Source organism: Macaca mulatta, chromosome 7 (genome assembly GCF_049350105.2).
Source record: "Macaca mulatta isolate MMU2019108-1 chromosome 7, T2T-MMU8v2.0, whole genome shotgun sequence".
Lineage (NCBI taxonomy): Eukaryota > Metazoa > Chordata > Mammalia > Primates > Cercopithecidae > Macaca > Macaca mulatta.
In genome coordinates, this window is record NC_133412.1 from 137,653,895 (window position 1) to 137,671,661 (window position 17,767).

The 17,767-nt window shown below is 42.9% G+C and overlaps 1 protein-coding gene and 1 pseudogene across 2 annotated transcripts in view; one reads left to right on the top strand and one right to left on the bottom strand.

The window, feature by feature from the left end:
• The window catches only part of PPP1R36 (protein phosphatase 1 regulatory subunit 36), a 43,496-nt gene that overhangs the window by 4,908 nt on the left and 20,821 nt on the right, over positions 1 to 17,767 (top strand). The window contains exons 4-7 of one of the 2 annotated variants that reach the window (XM_015143888.2): positions 11,331 to 11,417; positions 11,935 to 12,032; positions 12,218 to 12,284; positions 15,543 to 15,641. In XM_015143888.2, the coding sequence (XP_014999374.1) occupies positions 11,331 to 11,417; positions 11,935 to 12,032; positions 12,218 to 12,284; positions 15,543 to 15,641 (351 nt within the window). The remainder of the gene's footprint in view (positions 1 to 11,330; positions 11,418 to 11,934; positions 12,033 to 12,217; positions 12,285 to 15,542; positions 15,642 to 17,767) is intronic. The other variant, XM_077941132.1, reaches the window with a different exon arrangement.
• On the bottom strand, positions 6,797 to 7,466 carry LOC100426879 (small ribosomal subunit protein eS10 pseudogene; annotated as a pseudogene).

The following is a 17,767-nucleotide window of genomic DNA, read 5'->3' on the forward strand; positions in this document are numbered from 1 at the left end:
GGCAAGATTGGAACTAGGCAGACAAGACAATTATGCAGCAATCCAAGATAGAGGTGACTAGGACCCAGATGAGCTCTGGCAGGCGAATGGAGAGATAAGCAGGGGTGGGGAGAGCCAGTAAGTGTGTGGAGTGGGTAAAGGGTAACAAGCTTATTTTTTAAAATGCATACTATTCAAGGTGCCTGCCAATAGGACCCCAGGTTAAGAATCCAGTAGGCAGGAGTTTGGCCCTTAAGAGAAAGGCAAGTGCAAAATTAGAGTGGGAAGTGGAATGATTGAGGCCGGAACCCTAGGAAATACCTTCTTAAAAAAATTATGAAATATATTTTTTAAAATCATACTATTTAACCATTTTCTTGTTTGCCTAGAGAATACTCTCCAGTGGCGCTTGCAGCTACAGCGTTTACCCCAAGATAACTTTGCCATGAAATATCTCGCTTTCCTTATTATTTTCTCATCGTTCTAGTATATTGACTTTGGAAACAAAAGACATTCTGTTTATAGCGTTTGGTTTTTAGTGGTATTACCACTTACGAAATATAGTAATTGTCTATTGCTGAAGATTTCAAATCCTAGAAAACGTAGCATTCCTAAACATGATGTTAACATCGTTCTCGAACAGTTGTTAGCCAAAGATTCAGTTGATGAATATGATTGTTCTGAAATAGACGATTCTGATGATTGAGATGATTCTGATGTTAGTTCTGTTGAGAAATAACTCTAAGAATGGTTTTATATTTTATTTTCACATGGAAAATCAGTCAGATTTGCTTCAGCCTCAAAGAGGGTGTTTATGTAAAATTAAATGAATGCTGGCAGTGAGCTACACTTTTTTTTTTTTTCTAAATAGGAAAAGGGTTAAAAACATCAGTGAGTGCCTGTAGTCCCAGTAAGTCGGGAGGTTGAGGGGACAGGATTGCTTGAGACTAGGAATTTGAGGTTATATTGTGCCATGATCACACCTGGGAATAGCATCAGCCGCTGTACTGCAGTCTGAACAACATAGCAAGACCCTGTCTCTTAAAAAAAAATTGCAAAATACTAATAAGCAAAAACAAAGCACAGTCCCACCCAGCAAGTAACTGTTAACATCTTATGGTATACATATATAGCTTTCCAAATCTTCTTCTGATGTTCCCCTCTCTCTCTGTCTCTCTCCACACACACACTCTCTTAACATTCTGCATTTCTATCATTTCATATCTTTTTCCTCATTAAAAAATTGTACATATCTACTGAAAAACAAGTATATAAATGTACAAAGCAGAAAGTGAAGATTCTACCACAGTTGTATACCCAAAGACCACCAGTGCACCAATGTTAAGAGTTACCATGTTATTTTTATTTTGTGTTTTCAACATACTGGTTACATTTACTTTACATTTTGTGACTGGTAATTCCAAAATCTGAAGTCTTTGTAGGTTCAGGTTCTTTTTTTTTTTTTTTTTTTTTGAGGCAGGGGTTCACTCCCATTGCCCAGGCTCACTGCAGCCTCCGCCTCCCAGGCTCAAGCAATTCTCCCTTAACCTTCCAAGTAGCTGGGACTACAGGCAGATGCTACCGTGTCTGGCTAATTTTTGTGTTTTTGTAGAGACAGGGTTTTACCATGTTGCCCAGGCTGGTCTCAGACTCCTGAGCTCAAGCGATCTGCCTGCCTCATGCTTCCAAAGTGCTGGGATTGTAGGCATGAGCCACGGTACCCTGCCCTGCAGGTTTGATTTTGTTGTCAATTTTATTTTTCTTGCAGCATTATTTTAAAAACTTAAAAAAATAAGTATAAATAGGCTGGCTGTGGTGGCTCACATCTGCATTCTTAGCACTTTGGGAGGCTGAAGTGGGAGGATTGCTTGAGCCCAGTAGTTTGAGACCAGCCTGGGCAACATAGTGAGACCTCTGTTACCACAAATTTTTTTTTTTTTTTTTTTTTAATTAGCTAGGCCTGGTGGTATGCGCCTGTAGTCCCAGCTACCTGGGATGCTGAGGTGGGAGGATTGAGGCTGTGGTGAGTCATGATTGCACCACTGTGCTCCAACCTGGGTGACAGAGTAAGACCAAATCTCCAATATGTGTGTGTGTGTGTGTGTGTGTGTGTGTGTGTGTGTGTAAACATTTAAAACTTTTTATTTTATTTTAGAATTTTAGAGACAGGGTCTCACTTTGTCACGTAGGCTGGAGTACCGTGGCATGATCTTGGCTCAGTGCAGCCTTGACCTCCTGGTCAAGCGATCCTCCCATTTCAGCCCCCACCACGCCCACCTGCTGCCCCCCAGCAAATAGCTGAAACTACAGGGGCATGCCACCAGGTCCAGCTAATTTTTTTGTATTTTTTTGTAGAGATGGGGTTTCGCCATGTTGCCCAGGCTGGTCTGGAACTCCTGAGCTCAAGCAATCTTCCTGTCTCTGCCTCCCAAAGTACTAGGATTACAAGTGTGAGCCACCATGCCTGGCCACTTATAACTTTTTATATTAGAAGATTTCAAATATATAAAGATAGGGAAGCTGTTGTAATGAACCCCAACCAACCTATAACACAGCATCAACAAGTACCAAATTATAGTCAATTTCATATCTATACCTCTGTCTACCCCACTCCTCAATTATTTTGAAGCAAATCTCAGGCATCATATCATCTGTAAATATTTCAGTATGTATCTCAAAAAATAAGCACTACCTTAGAAAACACAACCGATGTAGGTTGGGAGTCCCAATATATAAAATAAGAAGAAGAAGGGGAAAGAGAAGGAGGAGGGGGACAGAGAGGGGGAGGAGGAGAATACAACTGAATTACTATTTATATACCTAAAAATACAAATGGTAATTCCTTAATATCATATATTCAATTATATTCAGTCGGTATTCAAATGTCCCCTGTTGTCTGATATTTTTTAAGTTTGTTTCAATCAGTCTTTAAAATAAGGTTTGTACATTACAATTGGCTTGATATATGTCTTAATTATTGTACACATTTTAAGCCTTTGATCGGTATCTTCATACTGCTCTCAAGAATAGGAGACAGGCAAAGAGGAATTGGCCAAAGACAGAGAAAGAATGGGCTGGGGGTGGTGTCTCACGCCTGTAATCCCAGCACTTTGGGAGGCCTAGGTGGTGGATCATGAAGTCAGGAGTTCGAGACCAGCCTGGCCAAGATGGTAAAACCCCATCTCTACTACAAATGTAAAAATTAGCCAGGTGCGGTGGTGGGCGCCTGTAATCCCAGGTACTCAGGAGGCTGAGGCAGGAGAATCGCTTGAACCCAGGCGGCAGAGGTTGCAGTTAGCTGAGATTATGCCACTGCACTCCAGCCTGGGTGACAGAGTGAGACTCTGTATCAAAAAAAAAGAAAAAAAAAGAGAGAGAGAGAAAGAATGATTAGAAAGATCAGAGGAAAAACCCTGATACAGATAGGCCTCAGGGGCAAAAGAAGGTTCTCCAAGAAAGAGGATTGGGCAGGGAGGGGTCAGCAGTGTCACAGGCTGGAGAGTTCTGAGGAGGGCACATACTGCAAAGAGGCCTGTGGATTTAACAAGTTAGGGATCTCTAGGGACTAGGTGAGAAGCAGCTTCAGGAAGGCTGTAGGGTATATATCAGATGACAGTAGTTACAGGTGAGAATCTAAGATAAAGATGAAAAACTAGCAAAAATAGAGTACTTAGCCAGGTGTGGTGGCTCACTCCTATAATCTCAACACTTTGAAAGGCCGAGGTTGAGGGTCACTTGATCCCAGGAGTTTGAGACCAGCCTGGGCAACATAGCAAGACCCTGTCTCTCCCGAAGATGGACAGAATTAGCTGAGCATGGTAGTGCGTGCCTGTGGTTCCAGATACTTGGGAGGCTGAGGTGGGAGGATCACTTGAGCCCAGAAAGTTGAGGCTGCAGTGAGCCATAATTCCACCACTGTACTCCAGCCTGGGCAACAGAGTGAGACCCTGCCTCAAAAAACAAACAAACAAAACCCCCAAAATAGAGTACTCTTGTTTTTTTTGGTTTGTTTTGTCTTTTTTTTTGAAATGGAGTCTCTCTCTGTTGCCCCAGGCTAGAGTGCAGTGGTGCAATCTCAGCTCACTGCAACCTCCCCATCCCGGGTTCAAGCGATTCTTTTGCCTCAGCTTCTTGAGTAGCTGGAATTACAGGCATGTGGCACCACGGCTGGCTAATTTTTGTATTTTTAGTACAGATGGGGTTTCACCATGTTGGCCAGGTTGGTCTCAAACTCCTGACCTCAGGTGATCCGCCCACTTCGGCCTCCCAAAGTGCTGGGGTTACAGGCGTGAGCCACCGTGCCTGGCCCAAAATAGATTACTCTCATCAGTAGGTTTACCGGTGAATGAAGGAAAGAAAGACATAGTAACCTTTAGTGGATCTGGGAGTAAGGCAAGGTTTTGGGAATTTTTGTTAGTTTTGATTTAAAGGTAGGAAAATCTTAAGTGAATTTGTTATGGCAGAAAAAATGAATAGACAGAGAAAGGAAGGTGGGACTGGGATCAAGATCAGAGATCAGGGTTGGAAGAGAGAGCTGCAGCTTTTCCACTGAGTGGTGGGAAGGAGGTAATGCAGACAGCTTGGGCATTTGGAGGTACAGGCAGGGGTATCCATGCTGCCCTTCTTACTGAAAAGAAACCAGACCCTTCCAGGCTATAGTCAAAAAGAGAGCTTTTTGTTAGCAGTGCTGTTGAACCGAACTCTTTTTCCCTGAGATTGCTGCTCTGCTTGGGGCTCGCTTACGAGGAATTGCTGCCACTGCCACACTGGGCTGGGCACCAGGGCTGAGGAAAGTTGTATTCACCAAAGTGGCCTGATCCAGATATGGGACCCGGATTTCCTGAAGTCCAGTGGACAGAGGAGACAGAGAAGTCTTCCCAAGAGAGGTGATATCTAAGCTACGACCTGAGGAAAAATAGGAATTGGCAAGGTAAAGGGCCATTTGATTGGGGAGGAAGAGAGTGCATTCTAGGGAGAAGGAACATGGGCAAAGCCCAGACCTGTAAGCGCATGGGCCATAATGTGGGGACTACAGGTGGTTCACTGGGCTGAGTATATGGTCCCAGACGAAGTAGATTTAAACCAGGGCCAGATTATAAAAGCTCTTGTATATCATGGTGAGGAATTAGAACTTTATTTAGATGGCATAGGGAAGTCATCAAAGCAGAGAAGTCACCTGTGATTAGAATTGTATCTTAGGCCCGGGTGCAGTGGCTCACGCCTGTGATCCCAGCACTTTGGGAGGCCAAGGCGAAGAAATACCTGTGGTGAGGAGTTCAAGACCAGCCTGGCCAAAATGGCAAAACCCATCTCTAGTGAAAATACAAAAATTAGCTGGGCGTGGTGGTACCCGCCTGCAGTCCCAGCTACTTGGAAGGCCTGAGGCAGGAGAATCGCTTGAACCCGGGAGGCGGAGGTTGCAGTGAGCCGAGATCATGCTGTTGTACTCCAACCTGGGCAACAAAGCTAGAATCTGTCTCAAAAAAAACAAAAAACAAAAAACCACATCTTAGAAAAATGGCTGGGCCAGGCACAGTGGCTCACGCCTGTAATCCCAGCGCTTTGGGAGACTGAGGCAGGCAGATGGCCTGAGCTCAAGAGTTTAAGACCAGCCTGGGCAACATGGCAAAACCCTATCTCTACCAAAAAGTACAAAAATTAGCCAGGCATGGTGGTGCACACCTGTAGTCCCAGCTATTTGAGAGGCTGAAGTGGGAGAATCATCTGGGCCCTGGAGGTTGAGGCTGTAGTGACCATGATGGTACCACTGCACTCCAGTCTAAGCGACAGTGAGACCCTATCTCAAGAGAAAAAGAAAAAGAAAAAAGAAAAACGACTGGCTAAAAGATGGAAAATTGTTTTGGGGGAGACAAGACTGAAGGCAAGGAGATCAGTTAAGAAACAATTGCAGAAATTCAGTTGACAGATGGCTAAAATTAGGATGGTGGCAATGGAAAGAGAGGGAAGTAGCTTAAAAAGATATTAAAGAATTTAGTGATTAGTGAGCCATGAGGGGTGAGGGTGATGGAGGAATCAAGGAAGACACCATTTTCCAGCGTGAGCACCTGGTTTGATGGTGGTACTTATTTACTGAGATGGGGGAAACAGGAGGCGGGAATACACAGTTAAGGGGGAATGTGTTTATTTTGGACAGACTGAGTTTGAAATGCTTCTAAGACAGCTGATTGATGGTGTTCAATAGACTGATGTGTCACTTTATAAGTGTGCAGAAAGATCTGAGCCTTGAATATAAATTTGTGTGTTACTGGTGCTAGTGAAGTAGATGGAATTATTCAGAGGGAATGAGAAGAATAACCATATGGGGTTCTGAGAGGGGAAGGAACATTCCTCAGAAAAGGAGCTTTAGAAGGAGACCAATAAATTGTAGCCAGAGAGAGGGGAGGAAAATGGAGTGTCCTGAATCCAGATAATCTGTTTCATAAAGTAACATCTTGATCTCGGGGGGCATTCAAGTTTTATCCCATCAACTTAAGACCCTGAAAGTTCTGAGGTTTTAGTCCTCTTCCACCTGGGGTAGGCCAGCTTCTATACCACTAGCCAAGAGGAGTGCTAGACTTCTAGGTATTCTGAAGTTCAGATCAAGAAAAGATGATCCCTTTCCCCTCCCCCAGCTTGAACTCCCTGGCCTCTCTCCTGGTCAAATGACAACGGGAAATCTTACCCTTAGAGACAACCTAGCTCCCTACTCATAGGCAAGTCTTGTCTTACTTTTGCAGATTATACCCTGATGGGGATGGCTATCAGAATACAACAGATACCCATAACCTCCATGCCAGAAATGCCAGGGAAAGGGTGGCCATTATTTCTTTCTTTCTTTCTTTCTTTTTTTTTTTTAAGGTTTTTTGGCTGTAAGTTTATTCAATGCAAAATAATCCTCTTCAATTTTACTGAGGTGGCTGACCACGTCCACGACCAAATCCACCTTTAAACTGAAATTCGGTTGCTGACCCAGCCCCAGCCTCGGCTTTCTTGTCGGTACCAGGTAGCACAGCACTCCATCTGTAGGTATCTCTGTCAGTTTCCCCTCTCGTGAGTCTCACAGGTCGCTAACCCTCCAGACCTTTAGGCCGAGGCCTGCCAGTCTCTGGACGGCTACGGCGTAGGGTGGCAGGCACCGTCTCCAGGGGCAGATGAAGATAATCACAGAGATACTGGATACCCTCATTGGTAAGGTACCAGTAGAAATGTCTCCAGGAAACTGTTCCTTCACGTAGCCTCGGGACTTGAGAGACTGCATGGCCTTCATGACATGAAGGTTGGGCACATTCTTGTCTGCCAGCTCCAGGTGCTTAGGCATGTGGACATCCTTCTTGGCCACCATGACTCCCTCCTTAAAAAGGAGTTCGTAAATGGCAATCCGGTTCTTCTTAAGCATCAACGTCTCGGCGGCTGCAGCGTCTGGGGCCAGGGCTCCCATTATTTCTTAAGAGGTAGTTAAGGAAGAGCAGTGGAGAATGGTTTGAAGGGAGATCTGGGTTCACATCCTAGCTCTGCCCCTTACTAGATGGTTATCAGTTGTCAAGTTACTCAGCCTCAATAATTCTCAGCTCCTTAATCTATAAAATGAAATAATAATGCCTCGTGAGATGTAAACGAGGGTGCTGGTATAGTTCGTCAGCATGCATGCCCATTTCTTACTTGGTAAAGAGATAACACCTTTACTCACAGGCATCATCTAAGTTGGCCCACGAGGCAGACTTTTCTCTCTCACATAGTACCTGTTATCCTTTCCCTTCTTGCTTCAAGTGCCCCTATTCCAAAGCTGGGAGGGAACCAGCAGTCTGCCTGAATCTTTGCCAAGGTCATGGACTCCCCTGAGGACATAAAACCAAGGAAACCCTACTCTATGAGTAGACTCTGTGAGAACCATCAAAGAGGTCTAACTTGTGTGGAAGCCAAAAGCCCTCTGCATTTACGTGATGGATTCTAGAGAGAAAATATGAATTGCTTTCCTGTTTACTTCAAGGCAAGGGGAATGACATGAATATATTGTAATATTAGGAAATTATATCCACCTTGTACTCTGGAGACAGTAGGAGGGTACAGGCTAGCTAGCCCAGACTGTGGTTTGGGCACCAATCAGAGGTTCAATTCACAGTGCAATTTTCAATTATTGGCTGGGTGTGGTGGCCCACGCCTGTAACCCCAGCACTTTGGACGGATCACTTGAGGTCAGGAGTTCGAGACCAGCATGGCCAACATGGTGAAACCCCTTCTCTACTGAAAATACAAAAATTAGCAGGATGTGGTGGCAGGCACCTGTAATCCCAGCTACTTGGGAGGCTGAGGCAGGAGAATCACTTAAACCTGGGATGAAGAGGTTGCAGTGAGCTGAGATCGTGCCACTCCAGCCTAGGTGACAGAGTGAGACTCAGTGCCCCCCCCCAAAAAAAAATTCAGTTATTTCTAGTGTTGTTTCTTGGTGAGTCCAAATGCATTGTGAGCATAGGCTGCTTTAGGGCTATAGCAGAGCACTCACTCACAAAGTGGAACCTGTCTCACCAGCCAAGCTAGAGAATGACTTCAGTGAAGTGAAAGCCACTCAGACAAGTGTGAAGTAGAGAAGGTCTGTCCAGAGGTCAGAGCATAAGGACTAAAAGCTTAGCAGTAAATGCCAGGCTATTTACTGGCAGGCACCACCTACCAGTTTCTAACACTGGGACATGGGTCAGCCTCTCCAAGCCCTAGTTCTCCATCAGTAAAATGACAGCATTATACTAGATGATATTTTTTACTTCTAATAACCCCCAGATTCTATGATTTTATGATTTTATTTTTTATTTCATTTTGTTACTATTGTTTTTTTGAGACGGAGTTTCGCTCTTGTTGCCCAGGCTGGAGTGTAATGGTGTGATCTCAGCTCACTGCAACCTCCGCCTCCCAGATTCAAGCGATTATCCTGCCTCAGCCTCTCAGGTAGCTGGGATTACAGGCATGAGCCACCACGCCTGGCTAATTTTGTATTTTTAGTAGAGATGGGGTTTCTCCATGTTGGTTAGGCTGGTCTCAAACTCCCAATCTCAGGTGATCCACCTGCCTCGGCCTCCCAAAGTGTTGGGATTACAGGCGTGAGCCACCGCGCACAGCCTCGCTTTTTTATTTATTTTTAGACAGGGTCTCACTCTGTCACCCAGGCTGGCTAGAGTTCAGTGGTGCAATCTCAGCTTACTGCGATCTCCACTTTCTGGACTCAGGCAATCTTCCCATCCCAGCCTCCCAAGTTGCTGGGAACACAGGCATCTACCACCACACCCAACTAAAATTTTTTTGTATTTTTAGTAGAGACAGGGTTTCACTATGTTGCCCAGGCTGGTCTCAAGTTCTGGGCTCAAGCGATCCCCTGGACTCAGCTTCCTCCCAAAGTGCTGGGATTACAGGTGTGAGCCACCAAGCCTGGCCAATTTTATGGTTTTATAGTTCCAAGTTCATCTGACTTAGTTCATAGACCTGATCTATATAAATAAGATAGTCCCAAATGTATCTTTCCAAATTTCTTATTTTAAGGCTTTCTTGTCTCAGAACATCTCAGGCAAACTAGTATAGCAAGAAACTTTGAATTATAGTGATGGGCCGAGAAAAGGGGGAGGAGACACAATTTTATTTGACATTAACTTAGATTTAGTGTTTCTACCTTCTCTCATCTTCTAGAGAAGAGAAACCCAGGAGAGAGCTGGGAGCACCTGGGATTTCTTTAGTCTGTATATCAGTGTTTTGAAAAGTTATGCAGGTAATACATTTTCATAAAAAATTCAAATAATGCAGACGTATACAGATGTGAAATTGAGATCTCTTCATTACCCTCTCTCCTTCTTGCTCCGTCTGATCCCCCACCCCTCTCTGGAGGTAGCCACCACCAATGTTTGGTATCTTTCCATTTCTTTTTCCCTGCACACCTCCACCTCCAGTATTTTAGCACACCCCGCCCCATGAATACCCATTTCTTGGAGACCGGTGATAAAAGCAGCACCAGAAAGAATGAAAAGCTTAGAAATCATCACTGGCCAACTTGGTGCCAGTCATCTTAAAAAAAAAAAACAAAAAAACAGTGGAATAATTTTTAAAAAATCATTCTCTTGAGGTAATATTGTGTACGTGCTTTTAGGAACTAACCTACAACATGAATATTGCCAGGCAGTTGGAGAAACTCCTGGAAGAAGAAGAAAGTACCAAGCTGACTTTATTACTCTCATGGGGAGGTATTTCTTTAACAAAATTTATTTGTGGGATTTACCAAGGAAATAATAAAGTTCTCATGATTGATATTTGTCTTTAGAGAATGAATAAAGTTTAGGGGAAGTGCTTCTATTACTGCATCTGCATCTCAGCTTAACAGAGGGACACATAACTTTGGGCAGAGGGTAAATTTCTGCATTGTGTTATCAATGTGGCATTGTTATAACCCACAATGGGTTTGACAGACACCACAGTTCTCCCAGAAAATGTACTATCTATAAGGCAGGAACCTCGTCCTGTTAGTCTTCAAAACACTTTTCTCTGTTTTTCTGTTAGCATTTGCTGAGACTCTCAAAAGTCTATTCAATGGCTCTGATGCGAAACCATCTTATTTCCAATGTCATAGCAATTCCTAACACATAGTAAATCGTCAGTATAGATTTGTTTGTTACTTAATTGGGTTCCTGTGTTAGTCAGACTCATTACGGCTTAGTAGTGCTCGTACAACACGCTGAGAAACTCTGAGTTAAGTAAAAGGCCCTGAAACCCACCTGGAGATGGAGATGGCTGAGGCCTTTAGAAGAGTCCACAGCAGTGAATACTGAGATTGCTGTTTGGAAGGCAGGATTGCCTGGTGGCTCAGCACTCGGCTCTATGGCTAAAAACCTAGGCACCAGTCGTGACTTTGCCAGTTGCTGTTATTTTAGTCAAGTCACTTAATTTCTCTTTAAGTTTCCATTTTTCTTGTATGTAAAGATGGTGATCATATTTTGTGTTAGAGTTTCCATGAGGATTAAATGAGATTGTGCCTAAAAGCACTTGTCATATAACAAGTACCTCAATAAATAATCTTTTCAAACTTGCCAAGAGCTTTCTCTTTCTTCCGAAGTTGCTACAAGATTTTTCAGATACTCTGTGTGTGGTGGTATTCTGGAGACTGCTCATGGTTAGAGGCTGAATGTAAAGTCTGAAGTTTTAATTTTTCTCTAGATAAGTATTCCATCTATAAATACATGAATTGAACACTGCTGTGTCTCAGATTCTCTTCAGCCTCTGCTGATAATATATGCTAGTCCAAAGATTATGAGCTATGATATGATTTGACTTGTTTTCCCCTAGAAAAGGTGAAGTCCCTAATTATCTCATTTTTATTGCAGTTTTACACCTGCAGTAGAAGTCAAGGAAAAAGGAAAGAAAGGCAAAGCAGTTCACTTTGCAGAAATTGATGGTCCAGCTTCAGACAGGTAGATTAACTTTCCAATCATGCCAGAGTTGCATAGCATCTCTCAGTGGAATGGCTTCAGCCTTTACAAAGTACGAAAATACCATTCCTGTTATTCTAGTTTGCAATGCGAATACCCATCAAAGAAAGAACATGCGCTATTTCAGAATTGTGGTAGGAATCACAATAGTCCCGATAAATGTATTCTGTTAACCTGGCTGTTAGCACATCTTCAACTTTTTACAGTTTTTTAAAGTTTGAAAATGATAGGTACACCAGAACAGATGATTTAAATGATCTATTTTGGATGGTATTTGTAGAAACATTTTATATCAGACAGTGAACATCCCTCTTGCCTTAACATAGTAAATAAAATGTTTAATAAAAAGCATTCCAAAATGATCTTACATCAAACAAAACCCATGTATGACACTCAGGCTCTTATTACTGTTTAATAAATGCTTTCTGCACCTCAGGATAGATTGAATACAACTAAAATATATTAAACCACTACTGGCAACTGTTATATTCCAAAACAGGTTGACAGATAAAAGACTTGCTGCAAGAGATGATAAGTCAGCTAAAACTTTAGAGAAACGAGGTCAACAGGGCACCATTACACTGGATGATGTTAAATGTGAGTAACTGTTTCTTTATCCATACATAAACATTCGTCTGTACATGCATACATAAACATCCATCCATCCATCCGTACATAAACATCCACCCATCTATACATAACATCCATACATAAACATATCTTGTGTGACTCTCTAAGGCAGCTCTTTGTGCCTCTCTCAATTGTCCATTTTCTCTTTTCAGTTGTTACTTTGCTTTTGCTACAAGATACTGAGATGCAGCGGATCTGTTCTTTTACAACATTTATGAGGTATCTATTGCTTATGAGGCATTTTAGATCTTTTATCCTTTATTTTTCAGTAACTTCATCTGATAAGTGATGACAAATCTGATTTTTAGAGGAAGAGTGTGAGACTGACTCTGTGCAAGCCATCCTAGTCACAAAGACTGCGACCAAAGAGTTGGGGAGAGGAAGCCAGAAGTCATAGGAACCCCAAATAAAATCCCAGGGCAAGTAGTATGGAGAGCATGCTGTCAGAGTCTCACATGGACTGTGCTATTTTTATATAATAGTTAAAGGATATACCCATTTGCTGGCCGGGTGCAGTGGCTCACGCCTGTAATCCCAACACTTTGGGAGGCTGAGGCAGGCGATCACAAGGTCAGGAGTTTGAGACCAGACTAGCCAATGTGGTGAAACCCCATTCCAAAAAATACAAAAATCAGCCGGGCGTGGCGGTAGGCGCCTGTAGTCCCAGCTACTTGGGAGGCTGAGGCAGGAGAATCACTTGAACCTGGGAGGTGGGGGTTGCAGTGAGCTGAGATTGCGCCAGTGCACTCCAGCCTGGGTGACAGAGCAAAACTCCGTCTCAGAAAAAAAAACCCAAAATACAAACATTAGCCAGGCATGGTGGCAGACGCCTGTAATCCCAGCTAGTCGGGAGGCTGAGGCAGGAGAATTGCTTGAACCTGGGAGACAGAGGTTGCAGTGAGCCAAGATTGTGCCACTGCACTCCAGCCTGGGCGACAGAGTGAGACTCCCTCTCAAAAAAAAAAAAAAAAAAAAAAGATCTACCCATTTACTGAAGATCACTTTTCTCTACTAGTTATGTTTGGCAGCCCCAGGATGTGCTAGGTGTGTGGCTCTGGGTGAGTTTCTTGACATTTATTTATTTATTTATGAGACAGAGTCTTGCTCTGTCGCCCAGGCTGGAGTGCAGTGGCGCAATCTCGGCTCACTGCAAGCTCCGCCCCACCCGGGTTCACGCCATTCTCCTGCCTCAGACTCCTGAGTAGCTGGAACTACAGGCGCCCGCCACCACGCCCGGTAAGTTTTTTGTATCTTTTAGTAGAGACGGGGTTTCACCGTGTTAGCCAGGGTGGTCTCGATCTCCTGACTTTGTAATCCACCCACCTCGGCCTCCCAAAGTGCTGGGTTTACAGGCGTGACCGTTTCTTGACCTTTCTAAGCCTCAGTCTCCTCAGCTACAAAATTGGGAAGTAATTGTGTAATTGTGTCCCCTTTGTGTGGCTGTGCGTGGCTGTGCCTCACGTAGCCTCTGCACCACGAACGCTCAGTGAGAGTTGGGTGCCCGATGCCATTTGCACCCCTCCCCATTCCCTTAGCATACACATGCAGGCTGCTTGTGGCAACTGCCTGAGACTCGGCCTGAAGGCTTCATTCCATCACAGGCACACACTCAGCCTGACTGCAGGGCAAGCTTGGAGCTAGGGAATCAGTGCCCTAGAAGCAGCCCTTATTCAATGCCCTGCTGGAGGAGGAGTTGGTAGGTAAATTCTTGAGATGTTTTCTACGCTGTCTCCCAGAGTCCCCGCAGGACTGAACTCCACTTACTTGTTAACACCCTCTTTGTTGGCTTCCTTTCCTGCCTCATTTCCCCACTTTCCTACTGATATTTCCTGAGATCACTTCCAACTAAACTGTTCACTTTCAAGTCTTCGGCCCAGTGTCTGTTGCTGGGGGAACCCAACCTGAGAAGGGGAGTTATTAATATCTTGAAAAGAAAATCTGTAATGCTCACCCTCATCCTGCTCTTTAGGTATAGTTCAAGAAAGCAGTGCCGGAGAAATAATTTCCATTTGGGGCCACACAGAAGGCAGCAAAAGTCTTGAAAAAATATTTAGAAAGAAAACAGTGACTTCTAGTTAAAAACAAATGAGAGAGCATTGTAAATCAGTGCAGCCTTTTCAGAGAGCGAGGCACATACACTCTGTGGTAGCAATTTCACTTCTGTCTATAATATTTTTTTAAAAAACGAAATACCCACAATAGAAGACAGTTAAATATGAGGTATAGAATATTCTATTCAGCTCTTTAAAAGAATGAAGAAAATCTACATATAATATCATAGAAAGAGGTCTATGCTACACAGAAAAGTGACAAAAGCAAGTTGCAAAGAATTGTATATATAGTATTACCCCACTTATTACCAAAATACATTTTTTTTTTTTTTGAGACAGAGTCTGGCTCTGTTGCCCAGGCTGGAGTGCAGTGGTACGATCTCAGCTCACTGCAAGCTCCGCCTCCCGGGTTCACGCCATTCTCCTGCCTCAGCCTCCGGAGTAGCTGGGACTACAGGCTCCCACCACCACGCCCAGCTAATTCTTTTTTGTATTTTTAGTAGAGACGAGGTTTCACTGTGTTAGCCAGGATGGTCTCAATCTCCTGACCTCGTGATCCACCCGCCTTGGCCTCCCAAAGTGCTGGGATTACAGGCATGAGCCACTGCGCCGGGCCACCAAAAAACATTTTTAAGGCATGTATTCTTATACATGTGTATATGTTGGTGGAGGAGGATGAGGAGGATGTTATATGTGATTGTCTTATGTTTTAGAAAGTTTAGAAAGGATTCATACCAAACTCTTTTTTTTTTTTTTTTGAGATGGAGTTTCGCTCTTTTGCCCAGGTTGGAGTGCAGTGGCACAATCTCAGCTCACTGCAACCTCCACCTCCTGGGTTCAAGCGATTCTCCTGCCTCAGCCTCCCAACTAGCTGGGATTATAGGGATGCACCACCACGCCCAGCTAATTCTTGTAATTTTTAGTAGAGATGGGGTTTCGCCAGGCTGGTCTCGAACTCCTGACCTCAAGTGATCCACCCGCCTTGGCCTCCCAAAGTGCTGGGATTACAGGCATGAGCCACTGTGCCTGGCCCATACCAAACTCTTAGTAGTGGTAACCACTAGGGAGTAGGATGGTGACAGATGTAGAAGGAGAGAACTTTTTACTTGATAAATTTCTCTATATTTTTTAAACAATGGAAATATATTGTATAATAACTTTTTAAAAATGAAAATTAATTAGTAAGCACAACTATAAGAATTTAGTGTCTGACCTCTCCAAAAGTTTTACTTACAAAAACCAGACTTCTTAAATCTTTAAATATATAGTAGATATAATTTTAAGTGGTAAATTAGTTCTTTGATAGGCATGATAACATGGTTTTCTATTTATTCTTGTGTTGTGTGCTCAATTTTTTTTTATGAGAAATCTTATGTTTGAAATAGGTTAGCGTTGACTCTTTTTGTTGTTTCAAATATCCCCATAGGAATAAGAATCTTGATAATTTCCTCATGGCATTATTGTACTACTTAGCTCGTTACTTGGAAAAAAACTCACTGGAAAAGAAACCCAAAAGCTATATGGTGTAAGTAAGATTTTATAGTGTGCTTTAGAGTTTTTTCACTGCCAGTATTAAAAGTAACTTTTGTCTAGGATAAAGAGATGATGGAAATTTTTAAATCTTTGGGATGTACTGAGACATTTTACATAGGAAGAGTGTGTCAGTTTTTAAAGCTCACTGGATAATTTATATGTGTATTCCAGTAACAAAATATTCCAACTGATACAGACTAGCACTGCACAATAATGAGATAATGAAAGCCATGTATGTAATTTAAAATTTCTGGTAAACATATCTTAAAAATGTAAAAAGATACATGTGAAATTAATTTTAATAGTGTCTTTTATTTAACCCAATGATGCAAAAAATATTATCATTGCAACAGAAGTTGATATTAGGAAGTTATTAATGAGATACGTTACTTTTTTGTAGTAAGTCTGGTATCTAGTTTATACCTATAATATATCTCAATTCATACTAGACACATTCTCAGTAGCCACACGTGGCTAGTGGCAGCCATCTTGAATGGTGCAGATATAGTTGTTGTTTGTGTGCTTTTTATGCTTACAAAGTTCTTGCTAAAGGGCTTGTAAGCATACAATTAAAAAACATCTAAGAATTAAAAAAATTCATAGATTTGGCCAAAGTGGCATTCCACATCACAGGAAAAAATCCAAGGTTTGTTAGGCTACTTATAAAGAATTTAAATGCTTTAGCTTTAGGCAGAAGTGGCACAGAGGTGTACACCAGGGCAAGAATCTGGGAACTCAGAGTACAGAGCAGAACAATGCCTCTCAGCCTTGGTGACCTTTTGCAAACCATGGAACTTTCCACGTGCCAGGCTGCCCTCCCCAGTAAGTGTGGAACCAACCCAATGATTTAGCTGTTAGGAATGCTGGGTAGAGTAATTAACTTGTTGCTGCAGGATGTTTTCAAAACGCAAAACCCTGTATACAATCAAGCAGTTGGAAAAACATCTTATGGACGGAATAAATGTATCTGGATGGCAGTTTTGTAAAGAACCAAATAAATAATTTAAAAACTCTTGTTCCTGTAAAACCATCATAATATACAACATCAGTGTTATTTTGGGACTGTATTTCACAACAGGGCAGCCAGAGCATGAAGTGTTTCTATGGTAGCAAGCAAAAGGGTTTAAAGCCAGCTATGGACTTAGAAGGTTTGAAGATTCTTACTATTTCCAAATAGAAACTTATTAGACATTTTTTGCACTTTGGCTTATATTTTTATGGTATTTCCTCTTCTGAGGCTTATTGCTAATCTAGCAAAAAGATTTGTTTAATTTCTTTTTTCTTTTTTTTTTTTTTGAGATGGAGTCTCGCTCTGCCACCCAGGCTGGGGTGCAGTGGTGCAATCTTGGCTCATTGCAACCTCCACCTCCCAGGTTCAAGCGATTTTCCCAACTCAGCCTCCTGAGTAGCTGGGATTACAGGTGCCCACCACCACGCCCAGCTAATTTTTGTATTTTTAATAGAGATGGGGTTTCACCATGTTGGCCAGTCTGGTCTCGAACTCGTGACATCAGGTGATCTGCCTGCCCCAGCCTCCCAAAGTGCTAGGATTACAGGTGTGAGCCACCATGCCTGGCCTACTTTCTTAATTGATAAGAATAGATAATAAGACAGGTTTTCTAGTTAAAGATGCAAACAAACATATTAGAACACAGTGGTATAAGGCAGACTGTTCCTTAGAAGGAATCAGTTACTCAGATTGACAAAAACAAACCAATCAAAGCCTTAAAAGTATGAATTTTGGCCGGGCGCGGTGGCTCACGCCTGTAATCCCAACACTTTGGGAGGCTGAGGTGGGTGGATCACAAGGTCAGGAGTTCGAGACCAGCCTGACCAACATGGTGAAACCCCATCTCTACTAAAAATACAAAAATTAGCTGGACATGGTGGCACACGCCTATAATCCCAGCTGCTCAGGAGGCTGAGGCAAGAGAATCGCTTGAACCTGGGAGGCAGAGGTTGCAGTGAGCCGAGATGGCACCACTGCACTCCAGCCTGGTGGACAGAGCAAGACTCTGCCTTAAAAAAAAAAAAGTATGGATTTTATGGTGTGATTCTAAAAATAAAAATTACAACTCTTTATTTTCAGGCTTCCTGTGGTCAGTTGGTTTACTTACT